Source organism: Lethenteron reissneri, unplaced genomic scaffold, assembly GCF_015708825.2.
Source record: "Lethenteron reissneri isolate LAM-NWPU_2019-01 unplaced genomic scaffold, ASM1570882v1 scaffold_1608, whole genome shotgun sequence".
Classification (NCBI taxonomy): Eukaryota; Metazoa; Chordata; class Hyperoartia; order Petromyzontiformes; family Petromyzontidae; genus Lethenteron; species Lethenteron reissneri.
This window is the reverse complement of record NW_026891342.1, coordinates 12,400-37,234: the sequence shown is the minus strand read 5'-3', so window position 1 is coordinate 37,234 and position 24,835 is coordinate 12,400. Positions and strand designations below refer to the sequence as shown.

Here is a 24,835-nt window from a genome sequence, read left to right as displayed (position 1 = left end):
ACACACAGACAGACACTCACTCACCTACACACACACACACAGACACTCACCTACACACACACACACACACAGACAGACACTCACTCACCTACACATACACACACAGACAGACACTCACTCACCTACACACACAGACACAGACACTCACCTACACACACAGACAGACACTCACTCACCTACACACACAGACACTCACTCACCTACACACACACTCACTCACAGACACTCACTCACCTACACAGACACTCACTCACCTACACACAGACAGACACACTCACACAGACAGACAGACACTCACTCACACACAGACAGACAGACACTCACCTACACACAGACAGACAGACACTCACCTACACACACCTACACACACCTACACACACAGACAGACACTCACACACAGACAAAGATAAAGATTCCCCGTATAGCCTTGACAGACTGTAGGGGCAAGTGCTGTTAGCGAGCACCTATGAAGGCCGGAACGGTACACGAGGGGGTGGGTGGCCAGCACCACGCCCGACCGCCTTTGTCTCCCTAGCGGCGATGTTTACACACCGCACCAGGTACTCATTTGAGGCTGAGTCGACCTAGGGGAGGCCCAGGACCGGTTCAGATAATCGTCACTGGTGTTTGCCGTGAGCGGGAATCGAACCCGGGTCGCCAGGTTCATAGTGCAGCGCGCTAACCGCTACACTACCGCTCCCCATGACACACATTCACAAACACACACACAGACATTTCACAAACACACGGGCGAGCCGGGTAGAGACTGGCTCACCAGAATCATCATCCCCGCCAAGTCTCAGTGTCTCGACATCACGAGGCCACCCGCTGCCGAGACAGCCACAGACACACACTCACACACACTCACCCACACACTCCTACACACAGACAGACACTCTCCTACACACACACACTCACCTACAAAGATCCCCCGTATAGCCTTAACAGACTGTTGTTTACATACCGCACCAGGTACTCATTTGAGGCTGAGTCGATCTAGGGGAGGCCCAGGACCGGTTCAGATAATCGTCACGAGTTGGCGCAGCGCGCTAACCGCTGCACTACCGCTCCCCACGTCCATAAATAGCGTCACGCCAGGTGCGTGACGTCATTTATCGACGGCCTCTAATCAATGCACACAAACACATTCAGACTAATTGTTTCCCGATGGGCTTTTATTGATGAAGCAAGCAGGTGTAATCAACTCCGTCGTGTGTTCTAATTGCCCAAATCGCCCTGTGAAATGCGCTCACTCACACGCCGCGTGCACGTGTGTTGCTGGGACCTTGATAAAGTCATTCATGAAATGTGAGCGACTTCTCACGCCTCTCCCCCACAGCCACTCCACGCCACTGCGTAGCTTCGCACACGACACCATTCACCCTCGCCGGTGGGATACATTTCACCTAATCATGTTGTCAATGACATTCAGTTAACAAACATCGTCGTGAGGATCCACCTATTCACGACAGAGCCGAGACGTACAAAATAAAAACAAGCAATTGGCAAGATTGTTACTGGTAGGAACCTCTGGTTACACCAGCCCACAGGGGATTATTGTGTCCGTCCGTCCGTCGTGCAGGGAGGGGCTGGGTGGGGAGGGTAGGGCTGGGAGGGGAGGGTGGGGAGGGTGGGGCTGGGTGGGGGGTGGGGCTGGGAGGGGAGGGTGGGGAGGGTGGGGCTGGGTGGGGGGTGGGGCTGGGAGGGGAGGGGCTGGTCACCCCGTGGTGCCCTTATAAAACTCAACGTTTCACCTACTCACGCCGGCTTGTGCCCGCCCTCACTGTCGGGCATATTTGCGGAATACACCACGCCGCCGTTGACCCTGCAGGCCATTGACCGAGCAACCCGACGTTCCTACCAGCTCCCTCCGCAGGAGGAGAAACGTGTTCAGTGTCAAGAGCGACACGTCAATGAACCCGTGATCTAGGGGTTCACATGTTCACGTGTTAATGCTTCAAACCACGAATGTTCAACTGTCTATAGAAATCATCCAACTTACATGCACAGCATTATTTCTTCATCTTGTTCGTTGGATTGTTATTTTTTAAAGAAGCTTAAGCAACAATAAGTTCAACATCTTATCAAACCCATTTCGTTCATCAAACAGATTTCTCAAAACTCCCCCTCCCTCCCCCCCTTCAGCGTGTGTTGGTGCGGTGTGTAGCAGTGAACATCGCCGCTGGGGAGACAAAGGCGGCCGGGCGTGGTGCTGTCCACCCACCCCCTCGTGTGCCACAGTGCCGACCTTCATAGGTGCTCGCTAACAGCACTTGCCCCTACAGCCTGTTACATCCATACGGGGGGAGGGGGGGTCATTGTTGTTGTTGTTGTGCCGCATATCTCTGATGTGTTGTTGATGTTGTTGATGTTGTTGTAATGCTGCACGCACAAAAGATCCCCCGTGTAGCCTTAACAGACTGTAGGGGCAAGTGCTGTTAGCGAGCACCTATGAAGGCCGGAACGGCACACGAGGGGGTGAGTGGCCAGCACCACGCCCGGCCGCCTTTGTCTCCCCAGTGGCGATGTTTACACACCGCACCAGGTACTCATTTGAGGCTGAGTCGACCTAGGGGAAGCCCGGGACCGGTTCAGATAATCGTCACTGGTATTGGCCGTGAGCGGGAATCGAACCCGTGTCGCCGGGTTCATAGCGCAGCGTAGCGCTAACCACTACACTGTCGCACGCACACTCACGCACGCACGCACACGCACACACACTCACGCACACTCACGCACGCACACACACTCACACACGCCCACACACACACACTCACGCACACACACTCACACACGCCCAAACACACACTCACGCACACGCACGCACGCACACTCACGCACACGCACACACATGCACACACAAGCCCACACACACACGCACACTCACACACACGCACACACGTACACACACGCACTCAGGTGTGAGCACACCTGTAGTGTCACGTGACCTGTAATGCCCGGTTACTTGTCAAATTCCTTCTTGAGTACTTTTGCACGCGGAGAAAGCCAATGCGTTCAACTGGACACACGCGTGGAGATGGGTCACGTGTCGAGAGTGGTGAGTGAACCCTGTTGCTTGAGCGACTCGTAAAGCCGCCTCCGCAACTTCCCTAATTTAATTATTAAATCCACGAGGCGCTACTCACGGGGGGGGGAATGCCACGAATACGATCTGACTTTTTAGTTGCTGCAGGAAATTAAATCGGCTATTTTACGCGTCCAAATGCAAAGACTCGTTTGAGGAAGAGAACGTAGCGTGCCACGCGGCACGAGTCGGCGTTCTCTCGCATGCGAGGAAGCCTCTTGCATTCGTTATGAAGATGTCAGGAGTGACCTTTCGCCAGTGTGGCTAATTAAACACACGACGACAGGACTGGACTCGATTAACGATTGCTTTCAAGGGCAGATTGAAAGTGAGAGCACTTTTATAAAGCAAACGCATTCCCAGCCCCCTGAACAAAAGAAACTGGTACGATCCACTCTGCAATCTAAACGTGTGCGTCTCTGACTGCTGCAATGTCTATAAACTCAAACATCTGTTTTAGTTCACAAAGCATGGCCCACTGAGCTATGTAGCGCTCTTGCAGAAGCGACCTGGCTTTCACGAATGATAGCCACATTGAAATGGCTGATGACGTGGACACTTAAAGCAGCCAAACACTCTGAACGCGTGATGTTGATTCTAAATGTGGAGGGGGAAAACCGGAGGACCCGGAGACAACTCCACGGGGAGAATATCATGCAGGAGATGGTGGGTGGTGAAGGGTGATGTTTGCCATGGGTATTGTGCACGATCCATCCTGGGTTTAACCTGCAGGCTGGATTGTGTGAGGAGCTCACAAATCCTTGAAAGATCTGGGCAAAGTCCCTTTGGTGAGCTCCTCCGGCAGGCAAGGCTGCGTTGGCTGGGTCATGTAGCCCGCATGCCCAGCCACCGCATGCCTAAACAGCTTTTGTTCGGCACGGGCTAGAGAAGAGATGGAGTGATGTGGTACAGGAGGACGTGGAGCTGAGTGGACTTGCCGATGACTGGTACCAGCGGTGTCAAGATCGGCCTCTGTGGAGGAGGCTCGTGAAGGACGCTACTGGGCAGTTGGAGGCAGTCGCCCTCCAACAACAACGGAGGGCGGAGGAGCGACGCTCACAACAACGAGCGGAGCGCCGGGTGGCTAAAACACAGCAAGTTGGCACAGTATGGGGCACAGGTGGTGCATCAGCCAGTCATCTCAGTCAGTCAACCCGTGGCACCTGCTGGGTCTGCCCCGTGACCTCCTGCCAGCGGGCGTTCGACACTTCACGTGGCCTCAAGGTGCACTTGGCCTGGCACAAGCGTCGTGGTGACGTCACCGCCACTTAGTGGCGAATGGCGGTTGTTGTTGTTGTGTGCCTGTGTGTGTGTGTCACTGTGTGTGTGTACCCGTGTGTGTGCGTGCGGGCGCTCCGGGAATGAGGGATAACGGGCGCGGGCTACACTTCATCCCGCGTCCCCTCCGCCTCCCCCCACCCACCCACCCACCACCCCAGAATCCCACCAGCCACCTCGCCACATTTCACAGTTCCGAGTTGCACGTTACCCCACACACACTCACTCATAGGGACACAGAGGCAAAGTTCCCCCGTGTAGCCTTCGACAGGCTGTAGGGGCAAGTTGCTGTTAAGCCTGCAAGCTGCTGACCGATGTTGACACACCGCACCAGGTTCTCGTTTGAGGCTGGCTCGAAACGCGTGCGTCTCTATAAACTACACACAGAGGTAAATACGCACGCAAACCTGCGTTCTGATATGCACATAAATGCGCGTACGTGTACGTATGCGTATTTATAGACGCACACGTACGTGGCACATACACAAGTACATCCACGCATACATTTGTGTCCGCGCATACGTACACACGTACGTGCGAACGTACGAGCGCACATGCGTAAACGCAGGTACACGGGCATACAAAGCGCCCCGTAAAGGCTTAACGGGCTGTAGGGGCAAGTGCTGTTAGCGAGTAGCACCTATGAAGGCTACCGGCACTGTGGCACACGAGGGGGGCGAGTGGCCAACACCACGCCAAGCCACCTGTCTCCTCAGTGGCGATGTTTATACATCGCACCAAGTACTCATTTGAGTCTGAGTCGACCTAGGGGAGGCCCAGAACCGTTTCAGATAATCGTCACCGGTGTTTGTCCGTGAGAGGGAATCGAACCCGGGTCGCCGGGTTCGTAGCACAACGCGCTAACCGCTGCACCACCGCTCCCCGTCACGACACACAGACGGGTACACAAACAGCCTCGCACACGGCCGCACGCCGCGCTCCTGAGCGCCACCATCCCAGAGACGAGCACGCGTTCAACATTCCGGCCGCCCTGACGTGGGCGTCCCCTAGGTCCACTCGGCCTAAAATGATTACTCTAGCACGGTGAGTGCGTGCATGCGTGCGTCACACAATCGTGCGACTATACACGTGCCACGACACTGACTCGCATCCCTCCGTGGAGTGCGATGCTCCGGCCTTAATAGGAGCTCGCAAACACCCACTGCCCCCCCATCCCCCCGCCCCCTCCCCCCGCCACGAGAGGACTCTAGCGTGGCGGCTAGAGTCCTCTCGTCCTCTGGCTTGAGATGGCTGCCACCTATGGGTCAGATGATTGTCTGCAGTATTAAACAATTGGTAATTAAATATTTAATTTGTTTTCCCTAAACAGTGTAAAATTTTGGAAAAAAATTTTCACGAACATTAATTGTCTCGCGCAACGAGTCTGTGTGCAAAATGTCAGCTCGATTGGATCACGGGAAGTGGGTTAAAAAACGACCGAAAGGTTTGCACGGTCGTAAGCAAGCACGCAAGCACGCAAGCAAGCGAACTTAATATAAAGGATTTAAAAAGACACATCGATATCCGTCAAGCAATACCGCACCGCACTGAAGGGCGCTGCACAAGAAGATCGAACTTTAATTCGCCTCCGCAAAGAGCCATAAACATAACACGATGACTTCGCGAAACAAGCAGAATGATCCGGCGTAAACATTGATAAACCAGCCCTCACAAGTTGTCGTTTCCCACCCCCTCCCCCCCCCATCTTTGCCGTCTTGACGAGGAGGCGTGGGATGATGGTTTGCGTGGCCGGCTGTGTGGACTCACATACTGCAACCCAGAGGTGTGGACTCGAGTCATGTGACTTGGACTCGAGTCAGACTCGAGTCATGAATTTGATGACTTCAGACTCGACTTGGACTTGCATAACAATGACTTTGTCCCACCTCTGCTGCGACCCCCCCTTCTCTTTCTCCCCCAGCCCCCCCCCCCCCACTATGAGTAGTGTACTCCGGCATGCCCCCCACTATGAGTAGTGTACTCCGGCATGCCCCCCACTATGAGTAGTGTACTCCGGCATGCCCCCCACGGCTCCCTTGCTGACAGCGCTGCTAATAGATGTGTGGGCGTGCGTGGGAGAGACGGCCTCCACGAGGAGCGGTGGTGCAGCGGTTAGCGCGCCGCGCTATGAGACCCGGCGACCCGAGTTCGATTCCCGCTCACGGTGGCGATGATTTGAACCGGTCCTAGGTCGACTCAGCCTCAAATGAGTACCTGGTGCGGTGTGTAAACACCGTCACTGGGGAGACAAAGGTGGTCGCGCGTGCTTGCTGGCCACCCCACAAAGACAAAGATCCCCTGTGTAGCCTGCACAGAATGTTGGGGCAAGTGCTATTAGCGAGCACCCCTCACACAAAGACAAAGATCTATAGGACTAGGCTAGGCCTAACTCCTCAAAATAAAACAAGCATTCGCGAACAACGCACGCAGAATAATCTCTCTATAACTCTCTCTCTCGGTCTTCATTGCACCTGTAATTATTTATGTTCTACTGCAGTCGGGGCGATGAGACAGACCCTGGGGGGGAAGTCCGGGAGGACCCGGCCTCATCTTGGTGTTGGGCAGTTTGTGGTCTTTCTTCTACTTCATCCTCCGGTTCTGGAACCAGATGTTGACCTGGCGCTCGCTCCGGGCCAGCGACTGAGCGATCTCCAGGTGGCGCCGCCGCCGCGTGAGGTAGCCGTTGAAGTGGAACTCCTTCTCGAGCTCCAGCACCTGCTCGTGTCCCTGGCTCTCGGAGTCGACTGCGGATGGATAGCGGTTCGGTGGTTGGTGGTGGTGGTGGTCGAGGGTGGATAGTGAAGGAGGTAATTAAGGTGGTTGTTGGTGGTCGTGGTGATGGTGCTCACAAAAACTGCTCTGCGCCCCACGCAGACACTCACTTGCAGGTGTGTTCACTGAGCTGGAGTTTGCGGTCCCGAGCGGGGCCTGCACCAACAGAGCACGGAGCAGACGGTCGGCAAAAAGACGTGAGGCTCAGACGCTCGACAATAATCTCTCGCACGGGGGGGGGGGGGGGGGGGGGGGGGTCACGGTTCACAAATAATCATCATCATCGTCGTCGTCGTCATCATCATCATCGTCGTCGTTGTCTTCACAGCTGCTGTCATCAGCCGCTTTCACACTGACTGCACTCAATTAAAATGAAGTGAAACTCGAAAACCAGCCATGCTTTATCCACTGCTAGATGACAGCTTTCCCCCCCCTAGCGGTGTGCTCCGTGACACATTCGGGACGTTGCCGCGGTTCTAATAGTCGGCACACGCCGGGCTAGCGGCCCAGACATCGTCGCTTCCATCTCCCCTGGCGCAGCTGTTGAAGCGACGGTCAAAGTTGCTGAGATCCCCCGACCACCGCGTCCGTCACCCGGCGGTGTGAATGGGCACAGCCGCAGTTAGTCGATCGGCAGGTCGCGAGTGGTGGGATGAAGTGTGGGTACGCCGACCTGTTACAAGACTTCTGACCGTTGCGGAAGATTAGGCCAAAGATTATCCAGAGGGGCTCCTCTCGAGCTCCCTGTAGTGGAGGCTCTTCTGCCAGCACTGGCGGTGACCAAGCAATTGCAGGGTTGCACCTTTAACTTTCTGCTCAAGTTCATTGCCTTCGTTAGCTTACGGTCAATCTTTAGTTAATGTGTATGTGTACCTATTACAGTGCCTAGCACTAGCATGGCCTGGGGGCTTGTGAGTCATGGAAACGAAAGCAGTTTTGTAAGTGTCACTGTGGGCAGCATTGAGAGAGAGAGAGTATCACTACATGTCGGAGAGAGTGTGCGTGGCGATCCATTCATAGATGCCCCACTAAAATACCGGTGGTAATATTAGAGAAAAAAACAAGATTTACTTTCAAAGCCTCGACATCTCCCCCACAAAATCGTAATTACTCGCTATTTATACCCCGGGGGGTGAGGTGGGGGCTGGGGATGAGATGTGTGGGGGGGAGGGGGTGACGGGGCGTGGCTAACAGGTGTGGGGGGTGTGGGGGGTGAGGTGGGGGCTGGGGATGAGATGTGTGGGGGGAGGGGGTGACGGGGCGTGGCTAACAGGTGTGGGGGGTGTGGGGGGTGAGGTGGGGGCTGGGGATGAGATGTGTGGGGGGGAGGGGGTGACGGGGCGTGGCTAACAGGTCTGGAGGGTGTGGGGGTGAGGTGGGGGCTGGGGATGAGATGTGTGGGGGGAGGGGGTGACAGGGCGTGGGCTAACAGGTCTGGGGGGTGTGGGGGTGAGGTGGGGGCTGGGGATGAGATGTGTGGGGGGGAGGGGGTGACGGGGCGTGGCTAACAGGTCTGGAGGGTGTGGGGGTGAGGTGGGGCTGGGGATGAGATGTGTGGGGGGAGGGGGTGACAGGGCGTGGGCTAACAGGTCTGGGGGGTGTGGGGGTGAGGTGGGGGCTGGGGATGAGATGTGTGGGGGAGGAGGGGGTGACGGGGCGTGGCTAACAGGTGCAAACCAGTGACTGTAATTGGTTTAGTGAGGAAAAACTTTCAAGATGTTTAGGGGGGAGGGGGGTCGCCCGCCCCAGGCCCCGCACTTTGGGGGGCGTGGGGCACGCTTCGACGTCACGGTGTCAGATGTAATACTCGCGGTTTATTTTGAAGGCATCTTGGGGGGGGGGGGGCTGCTGATGATGATGTTGCTGCTGCTGATGATGCTGCTGCTGCTGATGATGATGATGATGTTGCTGCTGCTGATGATGATGCTGCTGATGATGATGATGTTGCTGATGATGATGATGTTGCTGCTGCTGCTGATGATGTTGCTGCTGATGATGATGTTGCTGCTGCTGATGATGCTGCTGCTGATGATAATGTTGCTGCTGATGATGATGCTGCTGCTGATGATGATGATGCTGCTGCTGCTGCTGCTGATGATGATGCTGCTGCTGCTGATGATGATGATGATGCTGCTGCTGCTGCTGCTGCTGCTGCTGCTGCTGATGATGATGATGCTGCTGCTGCTGATGATGATGCTGCTGATGCTGTTCACCTGAACTTGGGCTTGGCCCGGCTGGGCGCGTCAGGGTCAGTCAGGATGATTGTGTGGAGGCCCAAGGGGTCACATCCCTCCCACTCCATAACAGTCGGCTTGTCCTTCACCTACAGTGACGGAAACGAGTATTTAAACCCCTGCTGATGTTGTACGTTTGCCCACTGACAAAGAAATTATAAGTCTATAATTTTAATGGTAGGTTTATTTGAACAGTGAGAGACAGAATAACAACAAAAATCCAGGAAAAAATGTTATAAATTGATTTGCATTTTAATGAGGGAAATAAGTATTTGACCCCTCTGCAAAACATGACTTAGTACTTGGTGGCAAAACCCTTGTTGGCAATCACAGAGGTCAGACGTTTCTTGTAGTTGGCCACCAGGTTTGCACACATCTCAGGAGGGATTTTGTCCCACTCCTCTTTGCAGATCTTCTCAAAGTCATTAAGGTTTCGAGGCTGACGTTTGGCAACTCGAACCTTCAGCTCCCTCCACAGATTTTCTATGGGATTAAGGTCTGGAGACTGGCTAGGCCACTCCAGGACCTTAATATTCGTCTTCTTGAGCCACTCCTTTGTTTCCTTGGCCGTGTGTTTTGGGTCATTGTCATGCTGGAATACCCATCCACGACTCATTTTCAATGCCCTGGCTGAGGGAAGGAGGTTCTCACCCAAGATTTGACGGTACATGGCTCCGTCCATCGTCCCTTTGATGCGATGGAGTTGTCCTGTCCCCTTAGCAGAAAAACACCCCCAAAGCATAATGTTTCCACCTCCATGTTTGACGGTGGGGATGGTGTTCTTGGGGTCATAGGCAGCATTCCTCCTCCTCCAAACACGGCGAGTTGAGTTGATGCCAAAGAGCTCCATTTTGGTCTCATCTGACCACAACACTTTCACCCAGTTGTCCTCTGAATCATTCAGATGTTCATTGGCAAACTTCAGACGGGCATGTATATGTGCTTTCTTGAGCAGGGGGACCTTGCGGGCGCTGCAGGATTTCAGTCCTTCTCGGCGTAGTGTGTTACCAACTGTTTTCTTGGTGACTATGGTCCCAGCTGCCTTAAGATCATTGACAAGATCCTCCCGTGTAGTTCTGGGCTGATTCCTCACTGTTCTCATGATCATTGCAACTCCACGAGGTGAGATCTTGTGTAGTGGCGGTACGCGCTGACAAGGGGGGCGCGTGTGTGAGCGCGCCGGGTGTGGCTATATCGCGTGGTATAGTGGTGACACGCGCTGACAGTGATGGATCACGTGGCAGCGCGTGGTGCGTGGTTGTGTGCGCTGACACAAGATGGGAAAAAGGATCGTGGGGCAGCTCGTGGTGATTGGTCAACTGGGGTGGGTGCTCTCAGTGATGTCCTCATGGGCTCCGCCTCCCCGGGAGCGGAGGACTATAAAGGGGGACGCGCGGGAGCACTCGAGGAGTTGTTAACCAGTGAAGATCGAAGATGGAGTTGGAGAGATAGGGCCCTGAGACCCCTAGTCCCGCTGTCCTTGTAAGGGCCGGGGCCCTGTGCGGCTCGGAGGCGAGACTGTGGGACCCGCGGTCTGACGTCCATGTGGGGCGAGGCTGTGGGACCCAGGGGTCGAGACTCATACCCCAGCCGGGGTGGGTTCCCGAGAAGCTACGGGGCGGAAGAGCCCGTGGGTGTGTAGCCGGGGGAACCGCGCAGCTTAGGCTACAGTTGGCCATACGTGTAAATAAGTTTGGTGTTAATAAAAGTGTGCTACTTGTTAAGTCGTTTCCCGCCAAGTTACTACATTACAACTGGCGTCAGAAGTAAACCTGTCTTCAAAAGGATGGATACTAGGAAGACTACCCGTACCCACGAGCGAGATCGGGAAGACGACTACGACGTACCGGAACTACAAGCCTCGGGAGGGGAGGACGAGGAGATGCCGACGTCGCAGCACCTCGCGGCGATACCCGACGCTCCGCTCGGGTCCGACACCGGCCTCCAGGATGCACACTCCCGCCTGGCGGAAATCACCGCTTCTGGAGGCGGGAGGACGACGACGAGGCTGGAGGAGGGAGCGCGGCCCGAAGGATCCCGCCAGAATGCGCTCCGCGCCTCAAATTTTGAAATTGGCGCCAATTTTGATGATCCACCATCGATTGGCGGGAAGCGTGGACACCACGTGGTCGGGGACCTCCACTCTACACAGCCCGCGTCATCAGCGCGCGCCAAAAGTCTCCACCATGCACCTGCCGAGGGAGCCGCCATTCTCGTCAACCACAGCGGCGCGCGGGAAAATCATCCATCGGAGGAGGACGACCAAGTCTTCCAACAAAGACTTCCCGCGCTGACGGCGTTCAAGGCTGAGGGGGGCGACTGGGGGGCCTTCCAGCGAAGGTTTCTCGCACATCAAGAAATGTCGGGGTGGTCCGACGCCACTGCCTTACGTGCGCTGCCGGCGACGCTGGACGACGACGCACTTGCGGCCTTCAGGTCCGCCCCAAGATCGTCCCGCTCCACACTCCAGGCCGCGCTACACCTCATGGCCACGGTGTTTGGACCGCCCTCGACCTGTCGCCACCAGTTTTATGAATGGCGTAAAGTGGACGGGGAAACTACGCTCGCCTACTGCACGTCGCTGCTCGCCCTGGTGGATGCCGCCTTTCCCCGCATGGACGAGGAGGGGAAGGACGCCATGGTGACAGAGCAGCTGCTGGCGTTGGCCCACGACCTGGGGGTCCCCATCAATACGGCTGACGAAATGGACATCTGCTCCTTGGGGGTTGCTACAAGTATCCATGCACACGAGGTCCTCAAGCGAAAGCGGACGGTCGTCTGTGCATCGGCGGGGATCGCGACACCTGCCTCGATGGTCGCCGAGCCTCAGACTGTTCCGGCTTGGGAGGAGGCCTTCACCGTGGCGAGACCGGGGGAGTGGAGATCGGGAGGTCGTTCACCCATGCGATCGTCCCCCAAGCTGGAGCAACCGAAACCTGCGATGTCTCTCGTCATGTGTTACAACTGCGGCCTTCGGGGTCACGTCGCGGCCGGGTGCCGGGCCCCGCGTCAGCGCGCCACGGGACCACGTCCGGACGACGACCAAGGGCCAAAGTCGTCCCAGCTACCCCCGGCAAGTCGCGGCACCACACACGCTCGGTCCACATACACGGCACACTCGGGTCGCCGCTTCGCGGTGGAGGGACCGCGCATTGGGGCCGGGGATTCGGTTCGGCGAGGGGGGTTCGTATACGGCCTGGGAGCAGTCAAATGGTCTGAGTTGGCCCACAGGATAGTGGCTGCGTCGGCCGGGTCGTCCGTGGTAACGGGATTTATTGACGGGGTTGAGGTCCGGGTGCTGGTGGACACGGGTGTGTTGGCCACTATCATTTCGGACCTTATTTATAACATCTTCCCCGTCCAATGTCGACCCCTACTCCCGGTGGACGTACCATGTTACGCGGCGAACGGGGGCTCTTTGGGAATTGTCGGACAGATTCGGGCGACAATTTGTATTGGCGATATTAAATTGGCGGGTCCTATTTTGGTTTCATCGTCCCTGGCAGTTCCTTGTTTACTGGGTACGGACTTTCTGGCTAAAATGCCCATTAAAATTCTCGTCGATCAGGCCTGTATTGAGCTTCCATCGGGTCGGCGTATTGCATTTTTGGCAAGTCCTACCAAAATACGCACGGTTTGTGCAACGGTCCAGGCGCTGGCAACTCAGACTGTGCGAGTGCCCCCGGGATCGCAGATGCTGGTACCCCTTCGGTTGCGGAAACCCTTCGGGGTGGATGCGGCGGAACAGGGTGTTCTGTTGGGGCCGTCAAACAGAGCTGTTCGGGGCCTCGATTTAGCGGTAGCTCAGACCATGGTGCGGGCGGACAGGGATCCATTCGTTATGGTTCTGAATACGGGGTCGCGACCAGCTGTTATTACACAGGGCACTGTGCTTGCTCACGCAGCGCCGTTACCCGTGGATGAGCAGCTCGTTGCACATGTGGATTCTAACCTCGATCCGCACCCTCCATCAGAGGAGAATACAGAATGGTTGGACTCGTTGTGTGCTGGGTCTAGTAACCTGTCTAGTGTGCAGTTGGAAGCGTTGAGGGGCCTGCTACTCGAATTCGCTGATGTGTTTAGCAGACACAAGTACGATATTGGCTGTACGGACCTGTTGCGCCACCACATAGCGACGGGTGATGCGGCCCCAATTCGGCAGAATCCCTTCCGGCTGAGCCCAGCCGAGAAGGAGCATGTGCAGTCGGCTGTTAATGACATGCTGACTGCCGACATCATTTCGCCCTCTTCCAGTCCATGGGGTGCTCCCATCGTCCTTGTTAAAAAACAGGATGGGTCCTTGCGGTTTTGTGTGGACTTCCGCCGCCTAAATAAAATCTCGATGGCCGACGCGTATCCACTCCCCAGGATGGATGAGTCGCTAGATGCCTTGGCGGGGGCACGGTTTTTTTCGACGCTTGACCTGCTTTCGGGATTTTGGCAATTGCCCCTCGATGAGGAATCGAAACCAAAGACCGCTTTCCGGACACCTGGAGGCCTATTTCAATTTAATCGATTGCCCATGGGGCTACATTCCGCTCCCGCCACGTTCCAGAGGCTCATGGAATTGGTTTTGTCAGGACTCCAATGGGACACCTGCTTGATTTACCTCGATGACATCATCGTTTTAAGCCGGACTTTCGAGGAGCACCTCCAACGATTGAGGGGGGTGTTCCTCAGGATGCGTTCCGCAAAATTAAAATTTAAACCAGCTAAATGTCACCTGCTTCGGGAATCGGTGAGGTACTTGGGGCATATCGTTGGCCGTTCAGGGATCTCTACAGATCCTGCTAAGACGCACTGCGTCAGCTCGTGGCCAACGCCAACCTCAGTCACTGAGGTCCGCAGCTTTATAGGGTTTGCCTCCTACTACCGCCGTTTTGTCGAAAATTTTGCCACCATAGCCAGGCCCCTACATGCTTTGACGGCTAAAGGGGTAAGGTTTTCCAAGTTACTACATTACACTTGCATGGAGCCCCAGGCCGAGGGAGATTGACAGTTCTTTTATGTTTATTTCATTTGCGAATAATCGCACCAACTGTTGTCACCTTTTCACCAAGCTGCTTGGCGATGGTCTTGTAGCCCATTCCAGCCTTGTGCAAGTCTACAATATTGTCCCTGACATCCTTGGAGAGCTCTTTGGTCTTGGCCATGGTGGAGAGTTTGGAATCTGATTGATTGCTTCTGTGAACAGGTGTCTTTTATACAGCTAACAAGCTGAGATTAGGAGCACTCCATTTAAGAGTGTGCTCCTAATCTCAGCTCGTTACCTGTATAAAAGACACCTGGGAGCCAGAAATCTTTCTGATTGAGAGGGGGTCAAATACTTATTTCCCTCATTAAAATGCAAATCAATTTATAACATTTTTTCCTGGATTTTTGTTGTTATTCTGTCTCTCACTGTTCAAATAAACCTACCTTTAAAATTACAGACTGATCATTTCTTTGTCAGTGGGCAAACGTACAAAATCAGCAGGGGATCAAATACTTTTTTCCCTCACTGTATGTTAACCACACTGTGTGTGAACACCTATGTTAACCAAATTTTCTCAACGTTGCATGTGTACTGGGTTTTAATAAAAATTTAGTTTTCTTGATGAAGTAATTTCTGCCCCTTTGTATTTTTCAACGCTTTCACTTCACGTGATATTCCTCTATTTGTCGTGGTCAATATCTTGTAACAACATGTTTAGTCTACTTCCTGTTGTCCAATCCACGAGACTGTGTGCTCACTGTGACAACGTATTGCCCGCACACCAATCAGGCGCCACGTGCCTCAGGCTCACCTGCTTCGTGTGCGTGCATCACTCTAAATAAAAAACACCTAATTGATAAAGCAATCAATAAAAATTGGCGTCAATCAATTAAGCGTCTCTTTAAAAGCGTGGACGTCTTGTTAATTAAATATCTATTTTCCCGCCGGGAATCGAGAACGCCGTGGCCCCTGAGCTCTGGAATCGCGTCGCCCACGAAGCTTCTCAACACGTGGTGAGCGCTGAGCGCGTGTTGCGCAACTCAAACTTGTTGTTTTATTATTCAACTTCATTCGTCCCTCTCTCTCTGTGTGTGTGGCGCGCTCAAGGCTCGTGGTCGACACGTCGTTCACTTCCACGTTGTCCGCTCGACTTCTTTAAAAAAAAGTTATAATTTTTTAAAAGAAAAAATAAATTTGTATTAAAAAACATTTTTAAAAATTTTTTAAGGAGTTTCTTTTAGTGGGTTTACCTATACAATGCATGGGTCTCCTTGCATATCTAGATTATATTTATTGGTTCAACAACAACAACGAGAACACCGCTGCCGGGTGACTACCTAATACGAGGTCTGACCCTGCGTAGTAAAGTGTTGTGTGTTGCTAAATTGGTTATGCCTACAAAGTATGTTTAATGGATAGTATTATTCCACACAAACTTTGCGTTTGTGAGCAGGACTTTACGTGAAGGGATGACACACATGCACGCCACGTTTTTTTTATTTAAAATCGTTAATCTTCTTGGTTCTTTCGGTAAAGTCACGTAGAAGGGAAGTAATAAAATAATAAAAATAAAACATAATAAAATAAAATCTCACGACGTTTCGGCTACAACGCAAGCAGCCGTCTTCAGGTGAAGAAACGTCGTGAGAATTATTTTATTTTATTATGTTTTATTTTTATTATTTTATTACTTCCCTTCTACGTGACTTTACCGAAAGAACCAAGAAGATGAATCCCTGCAGTCACGAAAGCTTTAAATCGAAATTTAAAAGAGTTAAATTTATCAATGTCCTGGGTCACAAAAGCAACGTTTGTGAGGAGATTTTATTTTAATTCATTTTTAATTTATTTTCGTTTTATTTATTTCTACCTACGTGACTTTACCGAAAAAAACATCAGAGTATGAATCCTTGCAGTCACGAAAGCTTCAAATTTAGAATTTGTGGAGATTAACAATAGCCACTTTCTCTACTTTTGAGACATAAGCTATTAGGTAATAAAGCTTTACTACTAAGGGACAATGTTGTTGTCACACTGTTATTAATGGAGTGGATTATTCACTTCGCTTTTGTGTCCTGGGTCACACAAGCAACGTTTGTGTGGAGTATTAAGAGCCCACTTTCTCTACTTTTGAGGCACTAGCTATTAGGTATTAACACTTTACTACACAGGGACAACAATAAAACATGTTTTTGTTACACACTGAATTATCTACTTAATCGAGGAAATCTCTCAAGCTTTCGTGACTGCAGGGACTCATCTTCTTGGTTCTTTCGGTAAAGTCGCGTAGAAGGGCTCGTTTTTTGTCTGAAATCCTACGGCCTTTCACTGGAAAAACCACCTTCTGGGTACTAAACTCTACTGACCTGGTATCGACAATCAAGGGGATTGCCCTGTCCCCAGACGACCTGCTTGTCAGTGATGTGGTTTCCTTATTCACCAAAGTTCCTGTACCTGACACCATCGCAATCATTGAAGACTTGATTCATCAAGGACTGAATGCTGGGGTACCCCCCCCCTGGTGAGACACTGCTTAATCAATACATACTTCACCTGGAATGGAACTTTCTACAAACAAACTGAGGGTACCCCAATGGGCTCCCCCCTATCTCCGGTTGTAGCCAACGTTTTCATGGAGAAATTTGAGACTGACGCCATCCAGACTGCCACTCTATGCCCGACCTTGTGGAAGAGGTACGTAGATGACACTTTTGTCATCTGGCCACATGGCCGGCCTGCTCTAGACCAATTCCTCGACCACATCAATTCCATACACCCAGCCATCAGATTCACCATGGAAGTCGAAAAAGGAGGCAAGCTACCCTTTTTGGATGTTAAATTAAAAGGAGACCTGATGGTTCAATGAGCCATTCTGTCTACAGGAAAGCCACCCACACGGATGCTTACCTAAAACCGGATTCCCACCACCATCCATCCCAGAAAAAAACTCCCTCATTAAGACTCTATACCATAGAGCCCAACGCATCTCCGACCAGGAACACATTGCCGGTGAACTCAAACACGTACGCCAAGCTCTTAAGGCTAATGGTTACTCCGACTACACAATCCGCAAGGCCATCACTCCAACCATCAAGAAGGATCCTGTTGAGGAGCCTATCAAAACTATCACCCTACCCTACATTGCTGGGGTCACAAAAAAGATCTCCAAAATCCTGATTAAACATAAGATCCAGGTCCGATTCAACACAGTACATAACATTCGTGATCTGGTCCCGTCTGTAAAAGATGTGGTTCCAGACATACAGTTCCCTGGCGTCTACAAACACAGTTGCCTCTGTGGTAGCAGTTACATTGGAGAAACCAAACGACATGTCTCGGACCGCATCCGTGAACATAAAGCAGACCTGAAACACGGTAGGACAAACTCCTCAGCCGTGGCAGATCACTGTTACAATTCAGTGGGCTCACATGACATTGACTTCTCCAAGACAGAGGTTCTCTGCAAGCCATCTGGCTATCATGAGAGATTCGTTCATGAGGCGATCCACATATACAAACACAGAGACAATTTCAACCGAGAAGATGGATTCTGGCTCGGCAATCATTGGAAGGACGTAATAAACCATTTCGGATCTTAACTGATTGTTCACGTTTACGGTGACTTTCAGACCGCAGTCCACTCACTGGCATTGACTATCTTGTGTGCTCCACAGGGAATGCAATATTTGCTCCGTTGCGGGTCTCCTGCTTCTACATACTATTAACATTCCCTCCCTTTGTTAATGCTACCCCCTACCCCCTCCCTTTGATGCTGCTAATCCTGCATAATGCATGGGTATAATATGACTTTGAAAACCCCCAGCCCACCTCCTACACATTTCCCATAAATATGCTAAATTTCTCTTGAAATGCAAATTCTTTTGTCAAGGCGCTCTTCCCCCCCCCTCCAACCCAGCTTAAAAAGACGCTCCAAGCCTGGGGTTGTCATTCAGACTCTGTCTTCTCGACAGACCTGTTCTTCACCTGAGGACGGCTGCTTGCGTTGTGGCCGAAACGTCGTGAGAATTATTTTATTATGTTTTATTTTTATTATTTTATTACTTCCCTTCTACGTGACTTTACCGAAAGAACCAGGAAGACGAGTAAATCTCGTTCGGCCCTTGCGCCCCCTGTTGACACGGGACCGGTACTGCAGGCCAAGAATATCGCATCGCGCCAAACGATGCCACCCACACATTCAATGCACGTCGTGGTTATACAGACATCAGCAGTTGGAGTTCATCACGACCACGGTGGCTAGGAGATGTTGACTCCCTCGCCCGGTACACAAGCGGTCGTGGGTTCGATCCCGTGTACCAGGCGAGGAAGTTAACATCTCCCAGCCACCGTGATGATGATGATGAGTGAGACATGAAAACTCAAAATATGCAGACCATGCGAGGGTGTGAACATCGTCACCACCGCTCTGCTTCTCTTCTGCACAGTGTCGCTGGCCATGAGAACTCCGATGGGCTTCTCCCCGTTGCTGCTGGGACTCTGCGCCACGGCACAGCTGGGGGCAGTCGCCAGCGACTCTTGGTGGTAACCGCGAGACGCCGCCGCTGATTTCCTCTTCACTCTTCTTCTGCGATGGGCGCACAAGTGTCTAATATCTTGCACACCCCCCCCCCCCCCCCCCCCATACGGCTGTTTGTGTTTTGTTTAACACCGAGTAGCGGGCAGGGCTCTCGTGACCAATATCATCCACAGGAGTTTTTTTGGGGGGGGTTACATCGCGTAAATGTATAAATGTTGTCATAAAAAATATATCTAGCCACAGTGATGATGATAGAGACACACAGACTCCAAATGTACAGCAGCAGCAGGCGTCAGGGTTGGGATCAAACCTACTACCTACTGCATACCAGGCGAGGTAGTCAACATCCCCTGGCCACCGTGACCCCCCTCCACCCCCTTCCCTCTGCAGGTCGCTGGCATTGTGGACACCCCGGGTCGACCCCTCCACGCATCCGCTGCTGTTGTGCAGCACGTCGCCGGGGCTGTCCCCCACACAGCGCCAAATATGCCAGAAGCAGCCGCACTTCATGAAGCTCGTGGCCGAGGGTGTCCAGCTGGCGATTGCCGAGTATCGGCACCAGTTCCAGGCCAAGCGGTCGAACTGGACCACGGAGAATGGGCTCGTCCCTATTCCTCGGTCGGGTAAGGAGATCGTCTCCCCGGGTCAGAGCCAGTGTCGAGCCTCTCCCGGCAAAGCGGGTTTCCCCTCGACGTTCAGCTACACACGGACGACCTTTCTACACGGCCCCATCGTCGGCTTCTAACTGCACAGCTGGCTGACTAATGCAGCGATGACGACGATGGGAGCCGTGCAGAGGATCGGACATGCGGCCGGAACACGGCGAGCGTAGCTAGGCCACGCCCCCTTCTAGAACCTTCCAGCAGGTTCCATGAGCTTCCCCACTGACCCACCTTCTACCTCTAGCCCAGACACGCCCCCTTCTAGAACCTTCCAGCAGGTTCCATGAGCTTCCCCACTGACCCACCTTCTACCTCTAGCCCAGACACGCCCCCTTCTAGAACCTTCCAGCAGGTTCCATGAGCTTCCCCACTGACCCACCTTCTACCTCTAGCCCAGACACGCCCCCTTCTAGAACCTTCCAGCAGGTTCCATGAGCTTCCCCACTGACCCACCTTCTACCTCTAGCCCAGACACGCCCCCTTCTAGAACCTTCCAGCAGGTTCCATGAGCTTCCCCACTGACCCACCTTCTACCTCTAGCCCAGACACGCCCCCTTCTAGAACCTTCCAGCAGGTTCCATGAGCCCTGTCATTGCACTAGTCAAGAATTCGCCACGTTCTGTCTACGTGCCGAAGCCTTGCCGGTCGAACGCGGCGGCTGTTTTAACGACGTGACGTTTCTATTTCGGCGACCTACGCTAGATAGAAAAACAACAACCTCCATTATAGACAAATGATGAAATTGTTTTGTGGGGGGGGGGGGGGGGCCAGGCTCTCGCGAGACCGCCTTCTTCTCCGCCCTCGCCGCCGCGGGAGTGGTGCACGCGGTGGCGCGCGCCTGCTACACCCCGCAGGTGATCCGCGACAGCTGCACCTGGACCTATGACCCCTTGCTGCACCCCAGAGGTAACATCGAATACGGAGCCCATTTCGCCAAGGTGTTTGTGGACGCGAGTGTCCACGACCGCTGGAGGCGAGGGGGACAACGCAAGTCTTTGGCGAAACTCGTGCAGATGGATTTGCACAACTACGAAGTTGGTCGCGTGGTGAGTGGGCGGGTGGGTTGTAGGTATTGTCGTATGAAATGTTTTTTTATGGAAAAAAGTATCAGTTTATGAAATGCTGCACATTTATATACTTGGATCGGCATCGTTGTCTAGGGGTTGTCTTGTTCAGCAGTTCTACTGCTGTAGCCACCCGATTGCTTGTGTTGCAGGTTGAAATGTGATTTATTATTTTTCTATCTACGTGACTTTACCGATCTAACCCCCCAAGTCAGCACGCTCATGGTTCGTCATTAGCCGTTGCGCTGCTGCTCCTGTGAGTAGCAGCCTGGCTTTGCGCCACTACCCTTGGGTGCGGCACAGGCTGGAGAAGGGATGCAGTGATGTGGTACAGGAGGACGTGGAGCTGAGTGGACTTGCCGATGACTGGTACCAGCGGTGTCAAGATCGGCCTCTGTGGAGGAGGCTCGTGAAGGACGCTACTGGGCAGTTGGAGGCAGTCGCCCTCCAACAACAACGGAGGGTGGAGGAGCGACGCTCACAACAACGAGCGGAGCGCCGGGTGGCTAAAGCACAGCATGTTGGCATAGTAGGGGGCACAGGTGGTGCATCAGCCAGTCATCTCAGTCAGTCGACCCGTGGCACCTGGGTCTGCCCCGTGACCTCCTGCCAGCGGGCGTTGGACACTTCACGTGGCCTCAACGTGCACACGGCCTGGCACAATCCACTTAGTGGCGAATGGCGGTTGGTAGTGACAAATGATGATGGTGTTGGTGGTAACTGATTGTGGTAGTAACAATGACCGTGGTGGTGGTGCTGCAGGTGATGGAAGAACTGTTGTACTACTGCGGTTGCGACAACAGAACCGGTGAATGCGACAGAGTCTGCCTGCCGCTGCGCGAAGACTTTCGCGACGTTGGCGACTTTCTGAACGTGAGCTCACGGCTGCCGGTGATGAGACTGCACCCGGAGGATTAATCCACAGTCGGGTTACAAACGGGGGGAGGGGTCCCTAACAGCATTCACTCAACCACCACCACTTCAAAAGAAAACATGGCGGATCCTCCCCCCCCCTGATGATGATGACGATAATGTCAATGATGGCTGCAGGGAAAGTACGACAGAAGTTCCGCCATGCGGCTGGTGAGGGACAACAGGAGCGGTGGAAGTGGCGGCGCCGCCCGCTGGCGTCTGGAGCCGGTGAACGAGTGGTTGACGGCGCCCTCGGAGTATGACCTGGTCCACGTGAGCGCCAGCCCGGAGTACTGCGTCCGTGGCAGCACCAGCGGAGCGGTGGGGAGGCAGCGCTGCAACGACACCGAGGCAGCCGAGGAATGCACCGTCACATGCTGCGACAGAGGATACGACATCTCCCAAGGTGGGCCCCCCCCCCCCACCCCGGTTGAAATTGAGTTACAAGATTTGAGGATACGACAACAGACGGAGTGAGTTCAATGAAAGCGTGTAAACATGATCTCGTCCAGGAGCGTCAATCGTTCCACAAACTCCCGGTCATCTTGGTAGCAGCAGCGGCGGCTTTCTAGCTCTGCCATCGGACAGAGACGCTGGTCACTGCATCATTGCGCGCAGCGCTCTCGGATGAGCGTCTGCGGCCGTCTGGAATGCTCTTCCGATAATATAAAGCGCGATATTAGTCTAGATTGAACACTGTTTTCTTTAGAACTGCTTTTAGTATTTAGTTTGTCTTTCCCCTGCCCGCACCACCTGAGCGCATGGTTGGCTATGTACGGTGTCAAGAAGTTCAACGTACAAACTATACACTACACTACACACTACACTATACATCACATCCTATACACTACTCTACACCACGACTCTACACTACTGTAATGACCACCTGGCCACGCACCACCGTCTCTCTCTATTCACACCGTCCCTATACCACTACGCACTAGTCTTCACTACTATACAGTACCGTACACCACGCAATCACACCCTGTGCCACTACGCACTATACTTCACTACTATACAGTACCGTACACCACGCAATCACACCCTGTGCCACTACGCACTAGTCTTCACTACTATACAGTACCGTACACCACGCAATCACACCGAAAATGCATTTCTGTAGAACTGCTTTCCGTGATCCTTAGGTTGCTCGAAGGGATATCGTCGGCAGTGGCTCTGCGACAGCCGCTTCCCCGCGGGTCATTCGCAGAGGTCGCAAACGGGTTTTGATTCCTTACCCCTCGTACCCGTATCCGGCCGCACCAGGGTCGCTAGCGGGTACCCGGCCGTACCCGTACCCTACCCGTACCCGGCCGGGTACGGGTAGGGTACGGGTTTCGGGTACCCGCTTGCGACCTCTGGGACGAAGCCATGTTGCAGGCGCGGGTGGGTTGATTCTAGGAACTTGAATTGTGAGAAGAGACAAGACGTTGGGAAATGAGTGACAAACGGTGACTCACCAGTGACTCACGGTCTACCCGTACCCGGCCGCACCAGGATCGCAAACGGCTACCCGTACCCGGCCGGGTACGGGTAGCCGGGTATCGGGTACCCGGTTGCGACCTCTGGTCGTTTGACAACGTCGGGAGGAGAAGTGCGCGGAGATTTTGTTCACCTCGACGTTAATGGCGGTTGCACAATTGCGATGATCTCATTAGCTCTCTCCCCTCTGCTGTTCCCTCCCCAGTCACGGTGGAGATGCAGTGCGGGTGCAAGGAACAGCTCAAGGAGAACGTCAAGTGCAAGCTTTGCCCGTGGACCGTCGATCAATTCGCTTGCAAGTAGCCTCCAGCCCCAGTGGAGGGGGGGCCTCGACTGAGATCGCGACCCCCACAAAGCTGTTTAGGGCATCGACATCCAGCGTGTACCCCTCACTACGAGCTGCGTTCTACTATACACACTGCACTATGCACTACCCTACTACACACTCTGCATGCGCTTCATCTTCACGATGTGGAAGCGCCGTTGTTTTGTGACGTCGCCACTTGAATGCGCTTAGCGACCAAGTGCCGTTGTTCCATTTATTCCTTTGTTCTCGTTAACGCCGCGTTTGCCAAATCTAGGCAACGTTCACTCGGCGCTTGTTAGGATTCACAGCGAGGTCCGTCGCACCCTTCCCTGCGAGCCGCGTCACACTGAATCTACTACTTCACACGACTTCGCACTGCACTTGTATGCAGTGTCTCGCCTATAAAAGTCATTTTTGTCTCTTTATCTGTGTGTGTGGTGTGTGTATGTGTGGTGTGTGTGTGGATGAAACTGGCTAAGGATTTGGCTCACGAACCACAGGGTGTACGTTTAACGTACCCACACACGCTACGTCACACACACACCACACCACCCACACACCCCACGCCACACACATAAACCACACACACACACCACACCACCCACACACACCACACCACCCACACACACCACACCACCCACACACACCACACACATACCACACACACCACACACATACCACACACACACTACACACACGCTACACACCACACACACACCACGCCACACACACTACGCCACACACACACACCACACACACACACTACGCCACACACACTACACCACACACCACACCACACACACACCACACCACACACACTACGCCACACACGACAGCCAGTAAGGAATTGTAGATCCGCCACTGACAATTCACTTCAAAGCATCCGCTGATAAAAGAAGATAAAGGCGCGGTCCCTGCAATTCCCCTACTCAGGCTCTTGTTGGCAGAACGGCCTTCCCACTCTGAGGAGCTCTGGACAGAGCTCCTCGATGGGCTACTTGGCCTACTCTTCCACGCTGACGTCTACAGACGCCGTGGGAGAACACACCAGAGTGGGGGTAGCCCACACTCTACCCCACCGACTGGACCGGGTGGTGGCTGGGCGCGTTTGAGAAACGTGTCCATTGGTTCAGCTGCCGTAGCGACGGCGGGTGACGGACCGGTGACCTCTGGGTTGTTTGACCTTCTGAGTCAATGATTGGCGTCACGTTGCGAGCCCAGTGTGTTTGTACGTGCGACGTCGGTCAAATGAAAGTCACTTAAATTTCGATTTAAAGCTTTCGTGACTGCAGGGATTCATATTCTTGGTTCTTTCGGTAAAGTCACGTAGAAGGGAAATAATATAATATTAAAACAATAACATTTCTCACGTTTCGACTGCAACACAAGCAATCATCATCATCAGGTGTGAAATCCACAGAAAAAACATTTTTAAAATGTTCTTGCTGTGGATTTCACACCTGATGATGATGATGATTGCTTGTGTTGCAGTCGAAACGTGAGAAATTGTATTGTTTTATATTTACA

At 53.3% G+C, this 24,835-nt stretch overlaps 1 protein-coding gene across 1 annotated transcript; it reads left to right on the top strand.

The window, feature by feature from the left end:
• Positions 1–7,207: 7,207 nt before the first annotated feature.
• LOC133362768 (protein Wnt-5a-like) lies at positions 7,208–23,647 on the top strand. Its single transcript, XM_061581708.1, has 7 exons — positions 7,208–7,332; positions 18,790–18,886; positions 19,272–19,504; positions 20,315–20,589; positions 21,370–21,498; positions 21,658–21,925; positions 23,207–23,647. The coding sequence occupies exons 2-7, from the start codon at positions 18,801–18,803 to the stop codon at positions 23,302–23,304; spliced, it is 1,089 nt and encodes a 362-aa protein (XP_061437692.1). The 5' UTR covers positions 7,208–7,332; positions 18,790–18,800; the 3' UTR covers positions 23,305–23,647.
• Positions 23,648–24,835: the final 1,188 nt, after the last annotated feature.

Coding starts and splice junctions, on each gene's coding strand:
- LOC133362768 (XM_061581708.1), top strand. CDS start 18,801: ATGAGAACTCCGATGGGCTTCTCCCCGTTGCTGCTGGGACTCTGCGCC. Junction 19,505..20,314: donor CGTCCCTATTCCTCGGTCGG/GTAAGGAGATCG, acceptor GGGGGGGGCCAG/GCTCTCGCGAGACCGCCTTC. Junction 21,926..23,206: donor AGGATACGACATCTCCCAAG/GTGGGCCCCCCC, acceptor TTCCCTCCCCAG/TCACGGTGGAGATGCAGTGC.